The 25,401-nt window shown below is 42.9% G+C and overlaps 2 protein-coding genes across 2 annotated transcripts; both read right to left on the bottom strand.

Moving 5' to 3' along the window:
• Positions 1-1,403: 1,403 nt before the first annotated feature.
• On the bottom strand, positions 1,404-14,452 carry enc1 (ectodermal-neural cortex 1). The gene is made up of 3 exons (XM_030084532.1): positions 14,249-14,452; positions 7,559-9,376; positions 1,404-3,271 (listed from the first exon to the last, which is right to left on the bottom strand). The coding sequence occupies exon 2, from the start codon at positions 9,368-9,370 to the stop codon at positions 7,595-7,597; it is 1,776 nt and encodes a 591-aa protein (XP_029940392.1). The 5' UTR covers positions 9,371-9,376; positions 14,249-14,452; the 3' UTR covers positions 1,404-3,271; positions 7,559-7,594.
• A 4,912-nt stretch (positions 14,453-19,364) lies between these two features.
• LOC115382699 (zinc finger protein 436-like) lies at positions 19,365-24,942 on the bottom strand. The gene is made up of 3 exons (XM_030084533.1): positions 24,682-24,942; positions 22,329-22,613; positions 19,365-20,780 (listed from the first exon to the last, which is right to left on the bottom strand). The coding sequence occupies exons 1-3, from the start codon at positions 24,761-24,763 to the stop codon at positions 19,501-19,503; spliced, it is 1,647 nt and encodes a 548-aa protein (XP_029940393.1). The 5' UTR covers positions 24,764-24,942; the 3' UTR covers positions 19,365-19,500.
• Between the last annotated feature and the right edge of the window lie 459 nt (positions 24,943-25,401).

Here is a 25,401-nt window from a genome sequence, read left to right on the forward strand (position 1 = left end):
CCAGTGGAACTGGTGCTCCTCAGCCACATGTCACCGGTCAGGGCGAGGAATGTAAACAGCGAGGAGAGCTGGACTCGGCGGAGCTGCAGGAATGCAGCGAGTGGCTGTGTAACTGTGCAGTCACTCACTAATGGGATGTTAGACTTGTTACAAACCAGGGGAGAGACGCAGGCAGGAAAGCTCCACCGCCGGTGAGCCGATTTGCAAATGCATTTCACTGAGCCAGAGAGAGAGAGAGGGGGGGGGGGTGTAGGAAGTGAGAGGGGAGGCAGGCCAAGGAAGGGAGGAGGAATCGGAGGGGGAATGGAGAGAGAGAGAGAGAGGTGCTTTTTAAGATTTCATGTTGTCCTCCAGCCCCCACAGTTTGCAGATAAAGGTTGCCGTTGCCAAGGTGACTTGACAGAGAAAGGGAAAGTATCTGGCTGTGTTTCGCCTGTTCTTGTGCAGGAAGCTTAGAAGCCAGGGGCATAGATAAGATGATTTCAGTCCCTCCTCCACAGAACAAAAGCTGTACGCATGATATACTGCCTTAAATACCTCAGGACACTTTGGCTGCTGTATTCACTCCAAAGCTGCCTAAATATGCGAAACATGCACTAATGAGAACGCACCCTATACATCCTGCGCCCGAGCTGCTTTTCCCTCCCAAACCTGCACCTCGACATCGGCACATATGGACACACAAATGAAAAAAGAAAGAGGCAACGCTTTACAGTCAAGAGGAAAAAACTCTTATGTTTATTAGCCATGAATTTCACATTGTGAAAAAAATCACATGTACAAAATAATGTCATAAAAAATAGAAATTAAAACTCTTACATGACGAGAGGAAAAAGAAAAACCGATGCACGCTGACAGTGTTTTTTTTTTCTGTCCAATTTACATCATTTATGCAGAGCGAGACACCGAGCTCCAACGTGAGCCAGCTGGGTTTCCGGATAAAACAGAGGATAAGAGGAGTAGAAATGGGGAAATGCCATTCAGCAATTAGGTGCAAATTGAAGGGGCATTCATTACTCGCTGTTGCCGGGGAAGCTTGTGTTGTATAGGGGGATGAAACGCTCCTGTCTGATTGGTGGGGGGCCTGGAGCTTAAGCTCAGTGGTTGGATGAGGTCAACATTATAGAGCCACAATGGTCTCCAGACTGCCAATAAAAGGAAACTTTTGGGTGGCTTGAGGAGCTCGACTCATTTACGGATTTACGGGGGGCTGTATACGGCTCCCCAAGCAGGGATCGAGCTGAAAAAATATATACATATTCCACCAAAACATCAAATCTTACATTGAAAGTCAATGAATCCATTAATATTCAACTGTAAAATGTCAATGCTCACTTAGACGGACACACAGACAAAAACACTGATTTGAGTTGCGATGATTGTTTTTTTTTTCCTTGTTTTTTCAGTTGCAAGTGATCAAGACATTCACTGCTTTTTGGTCATGAGGAACTTGCAATTCTTTATATTTTTTTTCCTTCTTTTTTTCATGTGTATCAATGACACTGTGGTGAAAAGCACTGCGGTGTCTGCCCTTAACAATGCACAGCTTACTGGATTGAACTCTCTCCTAACCTTCATGTTAGAGAAGACTGTGGGTTAGCCAAGTTAGCACACGCGACCGTCTCCGCAGCTGTCCTTGAGACAGCTGCGGAGACGGTCGCATTCTCCGGCGTGTCAGGGTTGCGTTGTGACGTCCCCCCGGTGAGTTAATGGGTCACATACTGCGCCATTCTGGCATTCCTATCTGTTTTATCTCGTTTTATTTCTACACTTTGGGCCACGATTAGGCCGATTTAAGGCAAGTTTGGACCCAGGTTAGAGTTTAAGGAGGATGTATCAGAAGTAAAAACGCCGCCTGGTCTTTTGGCTTTGCTCATAGCTGCTTCACGTCGTCGTTACCGTGAGCCACTGTGCCTCGTCCATCCATACTCTGAAAGAACTGAAAACACTTGGAGAGGTGCACCTTAAGGGGAAAAAAAAGGGAGAGAACTGTGCAAAACGGAGCCCCACTGAGATCAAATAAAAACACAACACCTGACCATGCATGACACAACCCAAACATACATTCACAGATGAATGCGAGCAGAGGAAGAAATAAATAGGATTAAACATATCAACATAACAAGAGTAGTATTCATTTGCCATATAAATTAAGACTACATCGCAGCAGAAGGAACTGATGAGTTCTCAGTTTGCGTTAAGGTGATGGGATCTGGGTGACCACGGGGAAGAGTTCATGCCAGTTTTACTGAATCACTATGAGTGGACATGCTGCTCCAGAAAGGGTTGGGTGATGACTCAGCGAGCAAGTCACTGCTTTTATCAGGACAACAGTAGCACAGTTGGTCTTTTACAGCGATACGTTGCGAGCATTTCTCTGTGAAGCGCGGCGGGATTGGTCGCGGGCGTTAGTGCTGTCTGCGAAACGGCGAACGGCTAAGGTCGCGATCCTGAGATCACCCTCCGTCCTCCTCAACGTCAGCTGGTGCCGGTCGTCCGTAACCCCCGGACTACAGCAAAACTGTCAGAGCTTTAAAATCAAGAGTAACACCGTTTTTTTTTTTTTTTTCCCGCTGTTAGGAGTTTGAAATAAGCGAAAGAAGATAGGAACAGAAGAGCTTATTAAACGACAAAAGGGGGGAGAGTTGCTCCTTCATTGTGCCTTTTATATAACAAACGTTTTCAGTAAAACTGAGTCCCCTTTGTTCTTCAGCACACCGATCATTGCATTCCCCCTCCCTCAATCTTGACCAGACGTCCATCATGCTATACAGTATTTTTTTTTTTTGTCTTCTTTTCTTTTTCTTTTTTTATTTTTTAATAATAATCGTAGAGAAAAACAGCAATGCAGATTCTCACAAGCCTGTCGTGACTACACGGGCAAGATGCAGGTTGTGTGATATGTTTGCGGTACTCCTACGGCAGCACGAAAGCACGAGTCTGATATGCCTCACAAGGCTGTGCACACAAGGTCGGAGTCTGTGCCTCGTATAACAAGCAGCAGCAGCAGCAGCAGCAGTTTGTTTGGTTTGGTTTGCGTGGACTGTGGCGCTGCGCCTGTCGGCCGGCTCTCCGTCTCGGAGAGCGGCGCCGACGTCGCTCCAGCGAAGCGTCGTCCGGTCGTCGGTGCAACATCGAAATGTGAACGCGGGCGTCTGTACATCGCTGCTCAGTGTCTCTTTTTTTTTTTTTTTTTTTTTTTTCCAGAGGAAGAGAAATGTGTGCTTCTTCACAGTTGCGGAGGCCAGTAGATGATGCAAAACGGGGAAATCTGAGGAGACAACAATGAATCGTTAATGAGATGCATGAGCAAACAACGCAGAGCGGCTTAAAGGTGACTCTTCAATTATTCAGAGGGAGACGAACAAAAAAAAATAGTGAAGACGGAAAACAAAACATATCTGGGGAAACAAAGATCATCCATAAAACCCCTGGATCATCCTGTTTTTTTACAGAGTGGAGGAAATAAATTAAAACACCTGTAAAATGTTACACAAGCCTGCTCGGTACTCTTACTTCTGCTTTTGAAACGACTCTGTTGACCGGCAGCACATTTGTAGCTAAATGCTAAATTACATTTACTTTCACCCACTTTGATCAAGCAACAGAAATAAACGGACACCTCACTGCAGAGCGTCAAAACAGCTCGTGAGCAGAGTTGAGGTATTGCGTTACACTACACAGGTCTCCGCTCTGTCTCCTGTACGGCGCAGCCTGGTAAATCTGCCTACTCCGTTTCCTCACGTCGACCTGGCCTCCGTCCAGCTCCTTATCTCACCCTTCTGCCTGCTACACTTTTCACATCTGAGTACATTTTACACTAAAGAGTTTCACTTTGACCTTTCCATTTTTAAAGCGTTGGCTTAATGTGCGCCTGACAGCACGCCCGGTCCGGGCAGCCGCTGTGGACGCATTATCCTCAGCTATCTCTGGACGTAGGCAGAAGTTTCTCATTCAGTTGCTTTCTGAAGTGGAGCTCACAATGATTATCTCATGTAAACTTAGTTTAAGTCCCTGAAGTACTAAATCAACATCATTTGAGTTGCATTTGCAGAAATGTAATTCTGAATGCAGTATTGTCTCATTTGTCTGCTCCTGTTTGGAATGGTAGTCACAGGATGTCATTGCAACTTGCACTGTAGATTTCGTTTCATAGCCTCGCTACAGCTGAAGCAAAATAAGTTTTCTGACTCTGTCAAAATCATCGATTAAGATAAAGCATGCTTAGTCTACAACAATACAACTTGCATTTTCATAGCCATTTTTATGCAAAGCGGTCTTTTGTCATAGCTTTTGGGAAATTAAGCTTGGAGTGCCACAAGAGTGACAAATGAATTAGTGTTTTTGCACTGCAGGCACTTTCATACCAAAGCTTAACAGGTCTGTCAGGCTTGAATAGATTTTCACAGATTTTCTGACACGAAACTTTTCAGTAAAATATGTCTCAAAAACAAAGAGACTCCTGAGGTTTCTTTTGATATCATGACTCCACCTTTGTAGCCTTAATCTTACAAGATACTTTAACTAAAACTTTCCTAATTTGTACATTTATCTATCAATGTTTCCTTTGAGTAGAGAATTTTGGAAACAAGGTCAGGCCTGTTGATTACCAGTCAGATGTTTATAAACCATTAATTTAAAGATTTTTTTAATGTGTTCCTTTGTCACGTTATCTCAGTAAACTAAAAATTTAACAACCACATTCTTTTGTCACTTTCTTCTCAGCAGCGTTTTAAAAACAAACGTCAGAAATCCGACTCCCTTTTAGTAAAGGGAACTGATGATAACAGAACTGAAAGGGAATAACTGATGATAACTTCAGTGTCTACAAAAAAAACATTTTCCCTGCAGCACTGTTTAGCTGCTGGCTGTAATTTCATATGTATACAAGCCGAGTTAATAGTCCAACAAGCAAACAAGCAAACTTCCCATAATGTCAAACAATTGCTTTAGCATTGTGCAGACGGCTGACATCATGGAAACCATTTAAACACTGTTATGGGAACTGGAAACCACATGAAGCTGATCAGGTTACTTCAGTCTCGTGTGTCCAGGAGCTGACTCATTTGTAGTGATAGTGCATTTAGTCATGCTCTCTGATTAACTGCATGGCGGCATGAGGGTACGCTGTTATGTCTTTGATCCGAACGTTAGATTTCAATCACATTTTTCAGCGTAATTTAGCTTTAAAAGTGACTGATCGTGCTTCTGATCAAGATAGTCACTGAAAGACTCCTTCAAATAGAGTCTCCACAACCACATAAAAGAAACTGACTGACATTATTATATTGTTTGATTTTTTTTCTTCTCCTAAGAAACAAATCTGAAAAGGAGAAATCTCAGACGAGTCTGAATTGTTCCTCTGGGAAAACTGAGAGAACTTCTTTTTTCTCTTGCAGCTTCGAGCTCCTTTCTGTGAGGTCTAACACACTTCCTTTCCCTTTCAGTCCTAAATAGTCAGCCTTCTTTCCCATTCCTTCACATTTTGTCTTTTCAATGCGTTCAGTGAGTAGACTGTCAGTTGCCATGACAGGCAGGCGCACAAAAAACAAATTCTGTATTAAATTAGAGGCAGGATTATTCACTTCACCGAGCACTGTGTTGCACTCGCTTAGAGATAGTTCAAACCTTCAGTCTACTCTCTCCTTTTCAGGGATGAGTCACCAGAAAGAAAGAGCATAATAAAAAATATTTCATCTTGTAAAGAGGAGGGACATCAATGCATTGCAGGAGTTGAAGCCTCTGTGAGCTGTTTCCTGGCATTATCAAATGGGAGACTTTGCAGAGCTGGACAGCTGGGGAGTCGCTCTGCTTCGTTCTTTTGCAATCCTCAGGAGCCAGTTTCCCAAAAAAAATGCAGAAAAATGAGAAAGGACTGCCTGTGTGGCTCTGTGTGAGGGCCTCAGTGAGGGCTTCAGGAATTGTCTGATGTGATGTGATCTTGGCCCTGCAGCCTGTATGCGCAGACAGATCAGGTTTCCCAGCTGACTACCCATGCTCTACATACGTCTGCCCTGTTCACCATCAGAGCTGCAGAGCAGAGTTAGATTAAGGCCAAGAAGACACAGACGGGAGCGGAGGAGACTGTCGTGAGCCCGACAGTAAATTCTCAGGCCGCTACTACCGAGGGTGATACGTCTTTGGATTTGCTTGGAAGGGAAGGGCTGACGCTGTCTTGCCCTACAACTCTTCCCTCATCACTTCCCCTGCTGCCACTTCTCGCAGTCACCTCCGCTTGTAGCCGATGATGAATGGTTTCCGACACCGCGTGAGTCGCGGGCCGCCTCCCTCACACCCAGTGCAAAGACCATAACCTCATCAAAGCGAGGCGACTGAGAGTGGATTAGCCTCGCCAGGGTGTTGTAGCCTGCTGGTGCGAGGCTTGTCTAATTGGCAGACCCCCTTTTCCCTCTTAGAGAGATTTCCCCCACAGGAGCAATGAAAGTATCCTATTCTCTTTCAATTACCCTCTCTGTCCTTCGGCCCATCCTCACAGCAACATAACTCACTTAACTAACGCACACAAGCCCCTATCAACCCCCCCCCTCTGGTCCAGCCCTCCCACCTCTGGATCCTCCTCCCTTTCTCCACTGAAGAGACTACACTTACCTTCTGTGTCTCCTATTCTGAAAGTCTGATAAGCCTGTGCTGGAAAATGCTCTTTCAGTAATAAGTTTATTGTTGTCGCAAGAAAAAAATAAATCAATAACTTGCTTATGGATCAAGCGAAAGTTGCTATTGAAATTCAAGACGTAAACCTAAAAAAATTAGCCCCTACTCCAGGGTTGTCAAACACATTTGATTTCAAGGGCCACATTCAACCCAATTTCATCCTGGGTGGGCTGGCCAAGTAATCAAGATATATTTTAACATTAAAATTTAGCTTTCCTTTGCTGTGGAATATACATGATCAAAATGTCTTTTAACATAATTACTATTGAAAATTACTACAATCTCAACATGAAGCCAATTATAGTGAAACCTTCTGGTGCAAAATACAGTGAAATGTCCAAAAAAACTGTCTGCTAAAACAGTAGTTGCTAGAAAATTTGAAAAATCTTCTTGAAAATCTTCATTAACTCCATATTTCACAAGAAAAACTGTCATATCCTTCAAAGAGGATCTGCAACAGCTTAGCATTGGCCTCTTGTAGCACTTTCAGACTCTTGATGGCGAGTTTTAAAGAAAAAGATGTGAAAATCAATGCTGTAAAACCAGAGATATATATTCCCTTTGTCAAAACTCAGTGTTTATACAATTCAGAGTGCAACATGGCTGCTGATGGTTGGGTCAAGGACTCAAGTGTATCATGTTTTCCTCAAGCCTGTAGTCGTCAAGCAAAGGTGAAGAGTGGGTTAAACTTATGGCTAACACCTCCACGATTTTTATAGAAATTATTTTTTTTCAGGGTTTTTATTCACTTGAGGCATTTTATCGAATGTCATGCAGCTCCCTGTGGTGCCAGGAGAGACTTCTCACAACTTTTCTCATCTATGCAGCAGAACTCCTCAAGGCATGGAAAATCAGAAACTTGAAAGCCACAAGAGCTTGAACTCACCTGATGGAGAGGGCACAGGTAGACAGGGTTTGGAGCTCAAGCAGGTAGATGCTTCCAGGTGCTGACGAAAGCCGTAGGAATGAGCGAGTATGGCACAGTAGTGATGCTGTTCCATGCATCCAGAGTGGGGTCGTAGCAGTCCAGAGTTTTACACCGCTGCGTACCGAAGTACCCACCCACCACATACAGTTTGTTCCCCGATGCCACGGCCTGGCAGCTCATGCGTTTGGCCGTCACGTCGCCCACTTTAGTCCACTGGTAGTTCTCGCTGCTGAACTTGTATGCAGAGCACGCCGAGAATTCAGTATCTCCGCCCATGACGAAGATCTGGTTTCCCAGCACGGCAGCAGCGGTGTAGCGCCACGGCTGCGGGCAGGAAGCGGGCACGGTCCATCGGTTCTCCTGTGGGTCGTAGCACTGCACCTTGGGAAGCTTGTCGTGGGTGACGCTGGTTCCTCCGAAGGCAAACAGCTTGAGCTTGACACTGACCACCGCCGCATTGCTCACGCCCTCTCGGAGAGGAGCGACCATGGTCCACTTGTTTGCCACCGGGTCAAACTGCTCCACCTGTTTGAGCGACACTGACGGAGAAGCCGGGAGGCAACCGGTTGCTGCAGTGTGACCTCCTACAACGTACAGACAGTGCTTGAGTTCTGCAGATCCATGGCCGAATCTGGCGATGAGCATGGGCGCAGCCTTTGACCATTCCTCGTGGACAGTGTCATAGACCCATACATCTTTGGACACTCCGTTCTCCGAGCCTCGCCCTCCTGTGATGTACACCTTACAGCCAATGGCGCAAGCACTGAACTCCTTCCTTGGGCTGGGAATATCAGCTTTCGGGATGATCTCTTTGGCCTTCTGGTCAACCAGGTACAACTTGTCACACATGAAAGTCTGCCCGCCAAGAAGAAAGAGGGCATGGCTGGTCTTTCTTGGTCGAGCACATGGACTGTTTACGACACCGTCGTTCTGGAGGATCTTCAGCTTACAGCGGATGGCTTCGTCCACCAGCTCCTTGCTCTTGGCCTGGGCATTGATGAGTTCTTCAGTTGAGACGTTTTCCATTAAAAAGATGGCAGGCAGCAAGGCGAGGCGGACTGTTCTCAAGAGCTCTGGAAGATGGCAGTGCCTCCTCTCCAGGTCATAATTGATCCAATTAAGTGCAGCTTCATAAACCAGCCTTTCATCTTCTGTCTCTAGCTCCTCGTGTGATAAAAGTTGCACCACCATATCTTTGGGCAGTTGGAGGAAGTCCTCTGTCTTGCAAATAGCGGGGAAGTTGCTGAGGCACATGCCCCAGGAGAGCTCGGACAGCTTGGTGCACTGATGGGCATCGGACAGAAGCAGCATACCGAGACAGTTGGACGGGTGAAGGTTTCTCTCCAGGAATTCGGCGCAAGCATCCCGAATGTCCTGAAACTCTAACATGTCCCCAGCCTCCAACAGAGACTCTGCATTCTCCTCATTGATGACAACGCGTGATGAGTAGGCGTAATCCAGCAGAAGCTCTAGAACCTCTGGGTGGATGGAGTCACGGAAGTCGACTTCGCTGGCCTGGCTCTCCCTCAACCCCCCACTGAACATGGCCTCAAAGTAGCGGCTACAGGCTGCCAGGACGGCCCGATGGCAGGGGAAAGAGCGGCTACCGGCGTGAAGAAGGACATCTGTGAAAAGCCTCTGCTGCCGCAGCGAGTTCAGATGCATGAGGACGCTGTCAGCGTACGACGACTTGTGAAAAAGGTAGATGTTCATGGAGCCGGTGCTGGCTCGTGACTTCCGGTTCTCATGGACGCACACGGACATTTTCATTGAATCCTGTGAAGGAGAAGAAAATGACCATTTTTAATAATACTCATATTCAAAGCCACAGAACTATGCATTTCCATAACATAGAATTTATCCTATTATCCTTGTTAGCAAACATAGCATGAAGGTTTCTTGCTTGCCTTTCAAAGACGTTTATTAAGCTCTAAAGTTAGATTCAACTTGAACGTGAAAGCAGCACGTAATTATTATGAATCAAGCTAATGCATGTCAAATTCAAACCCCCAGCTGTAATTACTGCACATGAAAGTGTTGTGGAATTCATGAGGTAGTAATAAATCATGACATCCATAATAACATTAATATTGTGTCTTTTCAGAGGAAGGAATTGCAATTCTCGCCCCAAGACAGTGACATTTATCATGAGATCTAATGTTTACAAATTAAAAAAAAAAAGCACACATCTGGGATTTATGAAGGTCAAGTGATAACAATTGTCAGAAGGCTTTTGTACTTTCAGCTCAGAGCAGTGCTAATCCCCCTCTTTCACAGATACCGTGATTTACAAGTAAATGTCCCTTTGCAGAACTCCTTGGGAAAGAGGAGAGAAAGAGACAGCAGGGCTCTTTAAAGCCGCTGAGAAATGCACAGAATTTACTCCACTCCCCTCGCAGCAAATCACAGCTCCCATCCTCACTGTCCTCACTTTGTCCTCGCTCGGAAGTCACTTTCATTCCACCCAATTTCTAGACATGTCAAGAGCCTCCTGCGGTCTATTTACAGAGGCATGAAGTTCCTTTCTGACCTTGTGAATTCACAGCTGACTGATAGTTTGAGCAGACTTTTTTTTTTTGTGCATACGTAGCCTGCTCCAGAGCTTTATCTCCCAGAAGATATTTCAATAGAAGTCTGATTCAACCGAAGCAAAAACATGCTCAGATTTGAAAAAGGGTTGTTTTCTCTAGCCGCTACCATAGTATACTACAAATTTATTGTTATAGCAACATCAACATACGAAGTATACGTCTAGCAAAGAACTGACTGAATGCAATAAATTAAGATTTCAGTCACTGCATTCATGCTCTACATACTCTTAATATTTGGCTACTGCCCTAATTGTCCGTCCACTTTAGTGACTGAGCTCTAAAAAGAAAAAAAGAAAAAAAAACACAGTCGTGGTGGCAAGAAAAAGATAACTGTTGAGAAGAACAAATCTTGAAGCCCAAAGACTTAAATATCATCTGAATAAGTGTTAGTATTTCAAATCGTATCATTCTATACTCAATAACACGATCACATGCCTAAAGCAGGTACCAACACACACTTGAAGGAAGTGGTAGGCGCATGTATGTTGCTTCCTTATTGACAGCAAACAGCTGCGCATGTTGGGCTTGCGACCTGCCAGTTTCCATAAATTCCAATGATTCCAAAGTTTCGGGTTTAAAATGGGTCCAAAAACATCAATAAAACCGTTTTTCCAAGCAAACCGGCAACATGACCTCTTCTTCTGCCCTCAATTTATATACGCTCAGCACGCCGCAGACCCAGCGACATGCTGAAAATAACTGGAGCAGCAGGGCACCAAGTCAGGGTAAAGCACACAAAAAAACCTACAATCATTCTTATACTTTCCTTTTTTTTTTCTTTTTTTTTTCACAATAAAAGCGCCGCTGATAATATAATCCATAGGCAACGAAGGAGGTCAGGCTGTCAGCGAGAAAGTGTTTTACAAACCTAGAGGTGGTGTGTGTTTGATATTCAAAAGACAGATATTCACTTCAAGACTCAGAGAGTTCAGAAGTTCCTCTGGTGCCATAAATGATTCGTCTCTATCTGAGTTGCAGAGAGGGGAGAGGACAGTTTCCATTTTCCCTATGTTGCATCAGCTGCTCCCAAACCTTCAGAATGCAGTCTCATGAATAGGCAATGGAGCTGAAAACCCTGCAGGTACAAATGTAAGTCCACTGGGGATTTCTTGTCAGTTGTGTCACTCATACCTCTACCTTCACACCTCAGGGGAGACTGAATAAACTGCTCTGAATTTATTTTCGGTTTTATTTTGCACAGGTGTTCATAATGCCTACTGGATAATGACTTGTCATTACTTGGCTTTTCCTATAGCATGACAACAAAGTGTTATTTAAGAAGTAATATCTCTCCTTGTGGGGGAATAGTCCACCTTGTTACTATCGTATGATTGTTGCCAACTATATAAAATTCATGATCACATTTGAAACATGTTTGAAAGACTGATGAAACCTTCAAGTGGGGCTGCCACTGTTGCACGCTCATGTTATTTTACTTCCTGCTGCTGCACTGTTGAATAGAAAGTACACATGATAAGGATATCGCACCAGCATTTCAAGCAAACTCTTGTTGTATAAAAGCAATACGCAAAGCCAGAACTGCCTCTTTAAAATGTGAGAAAATGATCCCTATTCAAATACATGAGTCATCACATAAAAATAACAGGAGATGGGATATGATTTATCACAACTTAAAGAAACACAAAGCCAACAGCAACCTTGGCTCAACAGGATTTATTGCATTCCAGCAGGGACGAAACTGGCAACTCGTCATCTACTGGCCTCTGGCTCAGCTATAATGAGAATACCCTTGCCTCGTCTCTCACCTGCACATGCCACCTCCTACACACACACACACACACACACACACACACACAACACGCTGCAACTCAGATTTTCTAATTGGAAGTTGTAAGTAGCTTGATTTGAATAAGTGCTTCTATTAAGTCCAGCACTAAACTGAAGAGGTTTTTGCATATGCCGATAATTAGCAATAACCTTCAGTAGTTTGCGTCAGACTCTCACAGCTGATGAACACTCCAATAAGTCCCGTGGGAACTTATAGGAGCACGAAACAAGAACAGAATGACAATGAAAACAAATGTGCTCCGCAAATGACACTTCAAGTGAAGGCATAAAGAAGGGTAAATCTCACTGTCATGCTCTTTCATTCAGACAATCCGCACTGCCAGCGTAAGTTGTCTTACTTCCCAAGTAATAATTTTGTCTCTTTAATGACCATGTCATGCCTCATTTCTCATCTTTATAATGGCAGGGCATGACACAGCCTCGCTCTCAGAAATGCCAACATTTCTGACAAATGACAACTTGGCTCAAGAATTTCAAAGCGAGCACTCACTCACCTACTCAGCCATTTAATCTTCTGTAATCACTTCAGATGTGCCCTTATTTTCTCTCCATGCACGAAAGAAGATGATCAGAAGTACCTCTTTTTTTTCTTTTTTTTTTAACAGTAACACTTTAATCTCCACGCCACCATTGCTTTAGAAGACATCTCGTCATCTGCAAATATGTAAAGCGCTCTGTGTGATTTGCGTTTTATCAAATGAATGAGGTCAGCCAGGCTGCACATGCACACCGGGACTGAAGGCAGAGCTAAACAAAGAGAGGAGCAGACGAGCCAGATACTTAAAGCATTTGCTCATTAAAGGATAACGTCTGGATCACCAACCAGGAATGCAGGTGCTGAGAAATCTCTCTAAGTATCGCTGTAATTAAAGTTATCCATTGTTGCTAATGGAGTCCTGTGGAGATTTGTGACATTGTTGCATGTCAGTATAATCCAGTAAGTATGCATACATGTATGTCTAATGTATCTTTACCTTCTAATATTCTTCATAACTTTTACTAAAAGTGCATATCAGTGATCCAATACGGGCTGCACTTTAATCTAGTCCAGTTTATGTTCCAAATTTCACTTGTTGGAAAAACACTTCATATTATGACTTGGTTAGACATATTATGTGTAAGTTCAAGGAAAACTGTACAGGAATTCAGCTTTTTTTTTTCTTTGTAAACTTTATCAGTTATTATTAAGAGTCATGTTTCGGCTCTAAATGAGTAGAAACAAGTTCATTTTAAGCCATGTTTCTGTTCTCCGTCTGAAGGGAGACTGGCTATCTCTAAAATGACAATTACAACCTTTTTATTCGGACTCCTTCTCCTGCTACACTCAGTTTCTGTGAAAGAGAATCAGCAGTCTCCGATCTCTCCAATGTGGACTGAGAGGACGAAGAGGAGAGAAAGATGATGCCAGCAGTGCCAGAGTGTGGTTGCTGGATGGCTGTGAAAGTTGTCATCCTCTCATCCCCTCGCACAAACCAGATCCGCAGGCACACAACCAGAACGCACACAGAACTTACACGCCGCACTCACAAAGCACCCAGTAAAACAGAACAGGGAGAGAGGCGTGCACATGCAGCCAGCCTCTGGACTCTATCTGAGGCCTGGCTGGGCTGAGAGGCTTGCTGAAAATCATTGCCAGGTGTTCAGAGTCAGCCGTGGACTCAGGAAGAAGGATGGGAGGGAGACACTTCAAAAGTAAACACCGGATCCTGTGTGGACACACTGTGTTACATCTGCCACATAAAGGTTGGGGGGGGGGGGGGGGGGGGGGGGGGGGGGGGGATTGAAACAAGATGCACAACAAAGAGATGCCAGCATATCGATCCGCGTACCTGCATTTATCATGATCTCTCACAGAATCAAATTTACAGAGTGAAGCCAGCTGTCCGCAAACACCCAACTGTGGCGCTGAGGGAGAAATCCCATTATGGCAGCAAGAGGCGCGCATGTCGCACCTGATGTCGCTTTAAAACACAAAACATCCCGAGCATGCACGTTCCAGCACGAGGCTGAGCTCGAGAACAGAAACAACGACTGATCTCACTCCGGCGGTGGTTAAATCAGTTATTTGGATGATGTTTTCGCTTAATTTTCAGTGAACATCAACATTTTTTCCTTCATTCGGCTGTTGCGCTTTCTCTGCTACAGCCCGGACTTTTCCATCAGAGCTGAAGGGGACGCGTCCGTCGCTGCGATGCATCAACAATTAATTCCCTCAACAGTAGATGTAATTTACTCATTTTTTTTTTACCTCTTTGGGTGAAAGCAGGAGTTCAATTTCGCCCGCAGTTTCCCTCGAACATGCCACTTCTGAAAGAGCCACGATGCAAGCCGTCTGCGCTCAAGGAGGGAGAGAAACTCCGCGGTTATGTCCGACAAAAATTGCTGCTGGGACGAGGCCGTTTTCCCCCTCCCCGCTTGCACGGGCACCGGGATGTCGCACGATTTCCGAAGGAAACAAAAAAAAATAAAGAAGAAGATCTGACTGAGGATCGTGGAGACGGGTGCGTGTTGGAGGCGCTCCTCCTGCGCTGGCGCTGCGCTCCGGTGTGATGGTCCTCCGCCTGCGCTGCGCTCCCACTGCTCTCTCACAGATCGATGGGTGTGTTTACAGCCGGGAGGGGGAGGAGGGAGGAGAACCACAGCCCGGAGAGACAGACAAAGACGAGGGGAGCAGTGCAGGAGGAGGATGCGGAGGAGAGGAGCTGGTCTGTCATGGCAGGAGTCCTCCCGCCCCCAAAGAAACACTGGGACTGTTTGAATTCATAATCAAAGTGTCTCATTTAAAGTCAATGATGATGATAATGGTGTCACAACAGGAACCTGCTTTCAAATTCCGCCAAAGATTACTTTTAAAACTTTAGAAATAAATTCTAAAACTTCAGCCAAACACTAAAATGTCACTCAAAGCTTCACTTTAGGTTATATAAGCTTAATAATATGTTAATATTAAGAGATTTAAATAATTAGGCCACTCTGTTATTAATGAATAAGGTAATTAACTCACTAGTGGGCTCACTCACTCTTTGATGAAATTAATTACTCACTAATTAACAAAGAATCTCATTATTTACTCAATTTACTAATTAGGAGACTGTAACTAACTCATTCAATTACTAGCTGCTTCACTTATTAACTTACTTTGTCACTGATTAACTAACTACACCTCACTGCATAATCAATGAAATCACCCACTCACCACTAAAAATGACTAACTCACATCTAACTGGAAAAATGAGCTCACTAACTCAGCCATTCACTGATTATTTAATAAGTAAAACAGCTCACCAAGTAATCCATACAGACTCATTCATTTACTCATGTTTACCTAACTAGTGATCTACCTCAGTCACTCACTCACCAAAACTTTAGATTGCCTTTTAAAATGTGACAAAGTTCACCTTTTCAGGAACACTGAAGGAGTGTTTTATCTCTCACGTTTATGTTTTGACATCTAAAAAGTTCACTGTGGAGTTTTTGCAGCTTTGCTGTTGTCGTGTCAACCTGTTATTCTAAGTTTAAATTACTCAGATGTTTGCTTGTTTTACCTTTACCAAGTTTAATTATCTTTACATCCTGACGCAGTGAGGTGACAAATTCACTTTAAATGTTTTAACTTGTTGATGCTTCAAGTAAAAGTCATTAGGTTATTAAATTCCATGTGATTTTTAGATTCTTACCTGTCATAAAGGTACTTCGAGTGGATCAATAACACGATCATTGCTTCAGTTTTTATTTTGTTGTATGTAGTATCTCACTCAAGTAACTGCTATACCGAATAAACTTTGTGTACAGGATGCATATACAGGAGAAACTGTAATATCTCAAGAGCAAACAAGACAAAATAATCCAAAACAAGACCCACCCAGTATTGTGCCTGGAGCTCAGGGGGAAATTAAAGGTGCTGTTTGTGTTATTCTTTGTGGCTTTAGAAAAAAAAACTACAGGAACATATTTTACAACAAAAGCATATAGGAAATACCATAAAGCCAGACTGAGTCACAGCGACCCAGCGTGAAGCCCTATAGGATTATAAAGACATTGTGGTTTTCTGGTCGGGGTAGCCGGGGACGGGAAGTCCAATTTTATCCCTGAACATCTTGTGTGACTCACATTTGTGGTGCTTGGTGACGGTACATTTGGCTGTGACTAAACTCCTCACCGGACCCTCGAGGCCGTAATGGGATTGTTTGGTTTGTTTTTAATGTGCAGTTGTGTTGTGTTGTGTTGTGTTGTGTTGTGTTGTGTTGTGGTGATTACGGAGCTGTTACTGACTCACACAGTTTCTTTTCCATCAACTATTAATGAGGAGCGAGTAATGATTTTACTGTAGCTTCAAATTCAGGACAATGCAGCATTGCTCATTAGAGAGATACATTAGTGTGAGCTGATGCTTTTTTTTTTCTAAATCTACGACAGGAGAGATATCTGCTGGAGAAAATGCTGAAAATGAATCCAGTTACAGAGGCTACACAAGGTAAACAATCCCTGCGGTGCCTTCTGGGAATAGACTATGTTACTTTCTTAGTGAATAATAATGAAAGTCTTTTATTTTGTATTAAGTATCCTGTTGTGAAATATCTGACGTGTTATATTATCAATAGCTTCTTCATTTTTCAGTGGAAATGTCAGATAAATTGATGTTTTATTGACCCTCCTTGTTCATTAACTTCAGTTGGAGGTCAGCGACCTTCATCACCTGTTGGCAGTGGAATTCAAACCTATAAACCTCCAAGCACAAGCTGCTTCTCTAAAGTTAAGTTCCATAATAAACTTATCTCATTATAAGAAGGTGCGCAGTTCCAGTTTGGGTGAGGTGTGGGGTTTATCTATTTTTCTCAATTATGCTCTTGGGTAGAAGGATGAATGCAAACCACAATCCTTTGTATGTGACACGAGTGACACCTAGTGGACATAATGCTCCTGTGAACGATGCATGGATTTCCCTTTGACAGCCAACAGATCCACAGCAGCCTCAGGTGGTTTAATGTTGTAAGCAGATTACCTCTTCCAGCCATTTACCTACTGAACAATGTTTAATGATCAACTGCAATGATAAATAAACTCAACTTCTTTTCATAGATTACTACAGAGCCAGAGAAGGCTTGGCTGCAGTGTGGCATTGACATGTTGATGTCTCCTGCAGGAAGATATGAACTGATTGAAATGATTATCGGTTTTGTTAGTGTGAAAATTTGCTAAGCGAGTCACTGTTTTCAGTGATGAATCATTTGTAGAAGACTAAGGACTTTCTATAAATGTATCATTCAGATTTTCACCACACAAAAAAAAAATTCAACAAAATGTTGAGATGAATATGATCAAACTCAAAAAAGGATGCACGAAAAAAGTACAACACTCAGTCATTAACTAATCCAATGATATCTTAACTGATCTGTATAGTGACAGTAAATTTGATCAGGGTTTTTTCCCATCAGTCAGACAGTGACAATAAGCTGAGGGAAGCTTCTGAGCTGTTCATTTATTGAGAGTAACTTGCCTTATTGGTGCTTTCACACGCTGATAAATGTTCATTAGTATTGTGGGTGTAATTACAGTGGCTTTGAAGGCAAAAGAACATCTTATAAATTTAGAAAATTAAATATTTCCAGCATTTAAAGCCACAAAAACATGTGATAATGTCTGATATCTATAACTATATAGATCGATGTCAAATATTTCTAAAATTTGGATCAGCACAGTTATGCAAGAACTTTATGGAGCTTGTTGCATGATTTTTCCCCACAGTATTTTCCTTGGCTTCTCAGACCCTGAGAGCTGCCCTCTGGTGACGAGGAGCAGGCCACATCCTCTGCTGTGATGGACAAAAGCAAGACCTCCACTGAGCCCACGCAGAGCGGCGAAGAGAAGGTCGACAAATGAGCCGCAGCAGAGAAGGAGAAAGATGATGGAGCCAAAAAGAGTGTCACCACAAAGAAGGTCTGTGGGTGTAAACACTACGATATAATTTCTCGATTTATCTGTTAATATGGTTTGGATAAGTGTCACCTGGTTGGATTTTTACATATTGAAAACTGAGGTGTTCACTTAGCAGGCTTGGGAGAAGACTAGTACCAGACAATCCTTTAGATGAGCTCCAAAACGTCAATTAACCATCTGAGGCAGAGCTGACACGTGAAGCCTGCTGTGACCTCTGACCTCTGTAGCTCTTTTGCTCTCATTTGACCTCTACAGCAGGTACAGACCTGAAACTTGAACTGTGAGGCCTCTGGAAACTATAAAATCAGAATCTGGTGGAATAATTCCATAAGCTCCTCACAAACAGGGAGTAGCTTCAGGAAGGGGCGGGACTTCGAAATTCTAAGTATGACTTCCTGGCAGAGGTGTGAACACATCCAATAAATGTCATCTTATTCGGAGCAAATTTGACCAAATGATGATGCTTAATTTATTGTCTTAACTGTATGATGTACAGAATTTGAACTTATATTTGTGGTCAAATGTAACTATTAAGTGCAACTCGCTCAGCTGAAAAAAAAAACAAGAAAAAAACTCTCTCAGTCTTGGTGTCCGTGACATTATTGAGATACGAAATCCAACAACCCCAAAACACTTTGGTGAACACGTTATAATCCGCACATTCACTACGCTGTGGAACGCCAACAAATAATATTGGAGCGTTACGACACTGAAGCAAACACTGGGAACTACTTTTTCTTTTGAAATCACTACGCCCGGACGCCATGTTTAGTAAGTAGTTCCGTCTTAGCAATCTTTGCATAAACTCAATCTCGTAATTTTGCAGTAATATTTCACAGCGTAGTGAATGTGCGGATTATAACGAGTCCACCAAAGTGTTTTGGGGTTGTTGGATTTTGTATTTGATGAGTTTGACGAAGGGAACCAAAATACCATCCACCTCCATTGTGTCCATCCCGAAAACCTTCCCCGACTCGCCTCTGAATAAACAACAGCTCGCCCTCACAAAAAAATTAAGTATGCTGTTTGAAATGACTAAGGAATTGCGCTAAATGGGCCAATTTGACAAAATGTTGAAGTATCCCTTTAAGTGACATCCTGATGTGCATTCATCGAACTATCTATTTCAGGATTGCAACTGACGGTGTTTGGATGAACACCAAAGCAACTGGTTTGTATGTTTTAGTTGATTGTTTCAAACTTTTGGCTTTGATGAGAAATGTGGATGACATAGGATAATGAATGCAATCAGCTTCAAGACATGCTCCACGCATATTATGTCCCAAAAAGGTTTTCAGACATTATCAGCAGTCCCGTGTTACATGGAAGCAAAAAGTGTTTTCCTATGGAGCGCTAAAAGAGTGAAAAGTAAAATTCCGATTCAGTTCATGTCAACTAAAAGAGAAGCACTGAATAACAAAACCGACTGGCTTCATATCAATGTTTTATTTTCATTTCTAGACATTTTCCAAACAACCACAAACAAGAAAAGATCCCGAAGAACAGTATGAACAATGTTTGAAACGGCAACATTTCCTTTGAACAGGATGAAATCATTTCATTTTAGGCTGAAGCCGGACTTCCAGAAAATAAACTCGTCTTTGTGTGAATTCTCATGTGGCGCCCTAAAGCACCCTGTTGATTGAAACTTTGCCCACATCTTTTACAAGGATAAGGCTTCTCCCCTGTGTGAATTCTCTTGTGGACCGTCAAGTTGCCCAATGCACTGAAACTTTTCCCACATGTTTCACAAGGATGAGGCTTCTCATCCGTGTGAATTCTCTTGTGGGCCAACAAGTTACTAGACCTATTGAAACTTCTCCCACATGTTTCACATGGATAAGGCTTTTCACCTGTGTGAATTCTCTTGTGGCAGAACAAAGCACCCTGTTGATTGAAACTTTCCCCACACGTTTCACAAGAAAACGGCTTCTCACCCGTGTGAATTCTCTTGTGGGCCACCAAGTTACTGGACCTACTGAAACTTTTCCCACATGTTTCACACGCATAAGGCTTCTCGCCTGTGTGAATTCTCTTGTGGCACAGCAAATCACTGCGTTGAGTGAAACTTTTCCCACACGTTTCACAAGAGTAAGGCTTCTCCCCTGTGTGAAATCTCTTGTGGCGCAACAAACGACGCTGTTCGCCGAAACTTTTCCCACACGTTTCACAAGTATAAGGCTTCTCATTTGTGTGAATTATCTTGTGGCGCAGCAAACAACTCAGTTGATTGAAACTTTTCCCACATGTTTCACAAGGATAAGGCTTCTCCCCTGTGTGAATTCTCTTGTGGACCATCAAGTTACCCCATGTACTGAAACTTTTCCCACATGTTTCACAAGAACAAGGCTTCTCCCGTGTGTGAATTCGCTTGTGGCGCAGTAAATGGCTCGGGTAACTGAAACTTTTTCCACATGTCTCACAAATCATCATCTTCTCAGTGACTGTTTCCACATTCTGACATAATTTCCGTTTTTTATTGACTATTTCACGATACGTTTCCTCACATTCAGCCTGTTTCTCGAAAACAGAAACGTCTGATTCCTCCTGCTCCTCCTTAAACTGTAGAAGTCCTGTTTCTTCTTCTTCTTCCTCTTTTATCTGTGGAGGTTCTGGTTCCTCCTGCTCCTCCTTAAACTGTAGAAGTCCTGGTTCTTCTTCTTCTTCCTCTTTTATCTGTAGAGGTTCTGGTTCCTCCTGCTCCTCCTTAAACTGTAGAAGTCCTGGTTCTTCTTCTTCTTCCTCTTTTATCTGTGGAGGTTCTGGTTCCTCCTGCTCGTGAGAGTAGTTTGCTTCCTGTTTAGAGAGCTGCTCCTCCCTACAGTCATGGTGCTGTGGGAGCTCTGCAGGCACAAAAAAGTGCAAGATAAAAGGTCAGTTACATTACTGAGACATTTCCAGCTTAAAAGAAAAAAAAAACTGGGATGAAAGCATCAGGCAGTGAAACTGAAAACTTTCATTAAAATTTAAAAAAATACTGTACAGTCACTATATCATTGGTTGATGAATACCTTTAGCTGCTGAACAATTACTTTTTTAATGAACTTTTTCTCTGTGGTATTTTCACTCCTCTTTTCTAATAGTCACACAATATTCTGTTAAAGGGATACTTCAACATTTTGGCAAATTGGCCCATTTAGCGCAATTCCTTAGTCATTTCGAACAGCATACTTACTTTCTTTGTGAGGGCGAGCTGTTGTTTATCCAGAGGTGAGTCGGGGAAGGTTTTCGGGACGGACACAATGAAAGTGGATGGTATTTTTGTTCCCCCTCGTCAAACTCATCAAATACACCATCCAACAACCCCAAAACACTTTGGTGGACACGTTATAATCCGCACATTCACTACGCTGTGGAACACCAACAAATAATATCATAGCGTTACGACACTGAAGCAAATACTGGGAACTACTTTTTCTTTTGAAATCACTACGCCCAGACGCCATGTTTAGTAAGTAGTTCCGTCTTAGCAATCTTCGCATAAACAACTCAATCTCATAATTTTGCATTAATATTTCACAGCGTAGTGAATGTGCAGATTATAACGTGTCCACCAAAGTGTTTTAGGGTTGTTGGAGTTTGTATTTGATGAGTTTGACGAGGGGGAACAAAAATACCATCCACCTCCATTGTGTCCGTCCCGAAAACCTTCCCCGACTCACCTCTGGATAAACAACAGCTCGCCCTCACAAAGAAAGTAAGTATGCTGTTCGAAATGACTAAGGAATTGCGCTAAATGGGCCAATTTGCCAAAATGTTGAAGTATCCTTTTAACTGTTTACCACACTGAGTTGGGGGTAAGAAGTAGACACAGTACCATCAAGCACCTCTGCAGCTGGATGAAGGATTTCCCTTCCAATAGACATGTGAGACTTGGAGACCTGGTCTCCTCCGTCATCGTCCTCAACACTGACACCACCCAGAGCTGGGTCCTCACTCCACTTTTCACACAGGACTGCACTCCCATTCACTACACTGGCCGTACATAATAATACGCTGATGACACGGCTGTGGTGGGATTGACAATCAACAATGAGGAGGCAGACTCCAGAGAGGAGGTCCAGGTCCTCACATCCTTGTGTCTGAACTATGTGTGGATCCTGAACACCAGCAGGACGAAGGAGCTCGTCACTGACTTTAGAAGACTCAGGGAAACAACACGTCGCAGCCTGGTGGCCCGGTGATCAGTTGAGACTGTTTACAGTCACTACATTTCACACAGAGAACGTACATTGTTAAAGTTCTGGCTACTATTTACAGTGGAGTTGAGAAAAAGGGAACATAACAGACACAGATCCTGCTTGTGTGTGTGGTGGATACACCAAACACAGCCATAATGACAGAGATCTTCCACCAGTCAGACTCATGTGTTCATTCAGACGTTTCCATACCTGTTCTGTGTAGTTTGATTTGAGGTTTCCAGATGATTTCCAGCAGTCTGTGCCGATCAACCTTCTCCTTGTACTGGACGATATTTTGGTCAAGCATGGTGAAGATTTCCGCTGCAGCAGCAGTTTGTCGCCGGGTGATCGAGTCTCTCACAGAGTCAGATTGGTCACTTCCACCATCAGTCACAGTCACCTCAACCTCCTCCTCTTTAATGTGTGGGACTTCATGTTCCTCTTGCTCCAGACTGGAACTCATCTTCTGGTCACATATGTGTTGCTGTGGACTCTCTGGAAGGAAACAAGACAAAATCACTGATTTGATGGATGTGAACATTTTACGGTGATGGACGGATGAGACAGGACAGGCTATCTCTAAGATAGAAACTATTTTTTTAAGTCTGCTCATTTTAATGAAACTGAGAGTAGCTGCGGGGTTAAAAGAATAAATGAACGCACTACGAATATGCCATTCTTCTTATTGGACTAATACACTGAAGCACAAACAAAAGCAAGATCTTTCAGATAACAGAATTATTTTGAATTGCATGGAAGAGAAAGTTTTGTATTTTACTTGTCAACGGGCCAATCGACGTTCAGTGTTTGAAGATCTTCACTGAATAAACTCATTGTTTGTATGTTATTATGCAAGGAACATTTTTGACAGTTGGAAATCACTGAGAAGCCCTAGAAATGTTGGACCAGAAAATTGAAAATGGCGCCCCAGTATGGCTGGTCCTGGGAACTTTTTTTCTGGCTCAAAACATTGTATTCGTAAATTACTATTTCTGAAACTACAACAAATTTGGAGCAGAAGATTTGGTCAATTGAACACAACAGAGGCAAACGAGCTTTCATTCAAAGACTGGTCAGTAGTGAAATTATCCCATCAATAAAAAACAAACAAACAAAATAAAAAGTTTTTTAAGAATGGACTGTTTTGGTTTTTCTTTACTTTGAACTTATTGATTACAGGCTTGAAGGATGGCTGGAGCCATTAATGTTTTTCTTTTTTTTAAGAATCCTTTTTTTCCAACAACCAAGCACACATACAGCCATACAGAACAAATATGGCGAACAAGCGAATTCGCTTGAAAAGTTCAATTAGTTCAACTAAAACGTTAAGCGGTGAGCAAATTTTTGCTGGAAACGCTCGCCGCCTCATCCTTCGCCACTCAAGATTGAGCGACAATCGCATAATTACATTGACTGTGTATCTCAGAAATATTCGAAATAATCGCGTCACGTCCGGTGGAAACACACCATAAGAACGACCTTGATTTCAACCGTGGATATAATAATAATAATAATAATAATAATGATCTTTATTGAAATAGCAACTTTCTAGATCATTATGTCACAAGGTGCTTTACAAAAGCATAAACAACAAGGGATAAAACACCAAGCAGAAATCAACACAAAACAGGAAAAGAAACAACAAATCAACAAAAACAACAAAAGATGTGACACTTTTTTCTGCTGGTGTAGTTTCTCTTCTTTTTCCTCATACAATCCGGCTGTATTTGTGAGATTATTAAGGTTCATTTGGACAACAAAGAGGACTAATGGAATGATAGACACTTGACCACAAATATGTTTTTATCATTTTGACATGAGTCTGACCGCTTTCTCTGCAGAGCAGTTACTCTGCTGGCTCTCAGACGTCAGAGTTGGGAAGACCACGTGACCTACACGCAATGCATGATGGGCGCCAGAGGCCGGGAAATGTAAACAGTGGAATCGAACGCTACAATAATCACCGGCGAGCTTACTACGACTTAATTACTGCATACTGCTTAATTCAGCGATTAAAAAAAAAAAACACAAGGACGTTTGGACGGTAGACAAAAATATGTACAAAGCGAGAGAAAGCACTGCAAGCCCATATAGAGAAAAACTGGAAGAAAATGCATGAGGAAAAAGTACAAGAGGAGTGAACCCGTAAGAGCACGCCGACTGGACAAAGGACGTCAGCGTACTGCCGAACTTTCAGCACGCACATTTATATGATTTGGGGAGTAAGTGTGTACACACATGAAGTGTTCAACAACTTCAGATCCCTTCAGCAAGCCCAGAGCCACAGGACCTCGAGACGTTCCGGGTAGAACAAAAGCCCGTCGTGCGGCGGACAAAGTAAGTTACATCGAACCAGTTTCTCATTTTCAAGGCACCTCTGCTCCAAATGCAGCCAAAATAGGTTCTGTATTAGTTCACTGCGAGTTGATGCAGTAGGTACCTATAAACTTTTTGCAGGCATTAGTTGGCTAAAGTGTATCATCTCTAATAGTTCTCTTTTGGCTAAATAATTCACCCATTAACCACAATAAAGGAGTAATACAAACAAAACATACTAACTTACCTTTGAGGAAATGCTTGGAGCACACCACCGAATGACCAGGGCGATTTTGGAAAGAAAGATTTGGTCTCCCTAAGGCTGACATGCCATGCCTCGCCTCTTCGTTACTTCAGAAATGTGGCTTGAACTGTTTGTCTTCCTCGATGGAACACGATAAAAGCCGAACTCTTTGTCTTTAGATCTCCCCTTATGATTATAAGAAGGGCTATGGCAGTTTATCGCACAACAAGTTCTTCCCGTTTGGTGTAAGTCTGTCTGTGTGTGTCTCTCCGCCGCATAGTAGCATGCAAACAGGCCGTCCGACTGACTCTTAACCCAAGATTCTTTGCGGTAGTGACGTCACACTTCCCCACCTCGCTAAGGGTCGAGAGGCGTGCCTAAAGCGCCGCCATCTTACCGAGGTGGAGGAGGCGAGAGGCTTTCTTTCATCTTAAGGGGTTAAAGTGGAATTATTCACTGAATTTTCCACAGATTTTCAAACGGTTTGATTTGCTAAAAACGTCGCACGTGTGGCTATGACACAGGATGCTTGGATGTTTAAAAACAAAATCCAGTACAATATAATTGGAAAAGATGCCGGATTTTTTTGTCCCTTTTGTGGATGTTCTAATTAAACCAGACAACGTGGAATAACTTCTCACTGGCAAAGTGTATATAAAGAATAACATGGAGAGAGGTGGTTGTTAAATAGTCAAATAAATCCAGATGGGACCGATTGAATCT

This window comes from Salarias fasciatus (assembly GCF_902148845.1).
Source record: "Salarias fasciatus chromosome 7 unlocalized genomic scaffold, fSalaFa1.1 super_scaffold_4, whole genome shotgun sequence".
In the NCBI taxonomy this organism is placed as follows: domain Eukaryota; kingdom Metazoa; phylum Chordata; class Actinopteri; order Blenniiformes; family Blenniidae; genus Salarias; species Salarias fasciatus.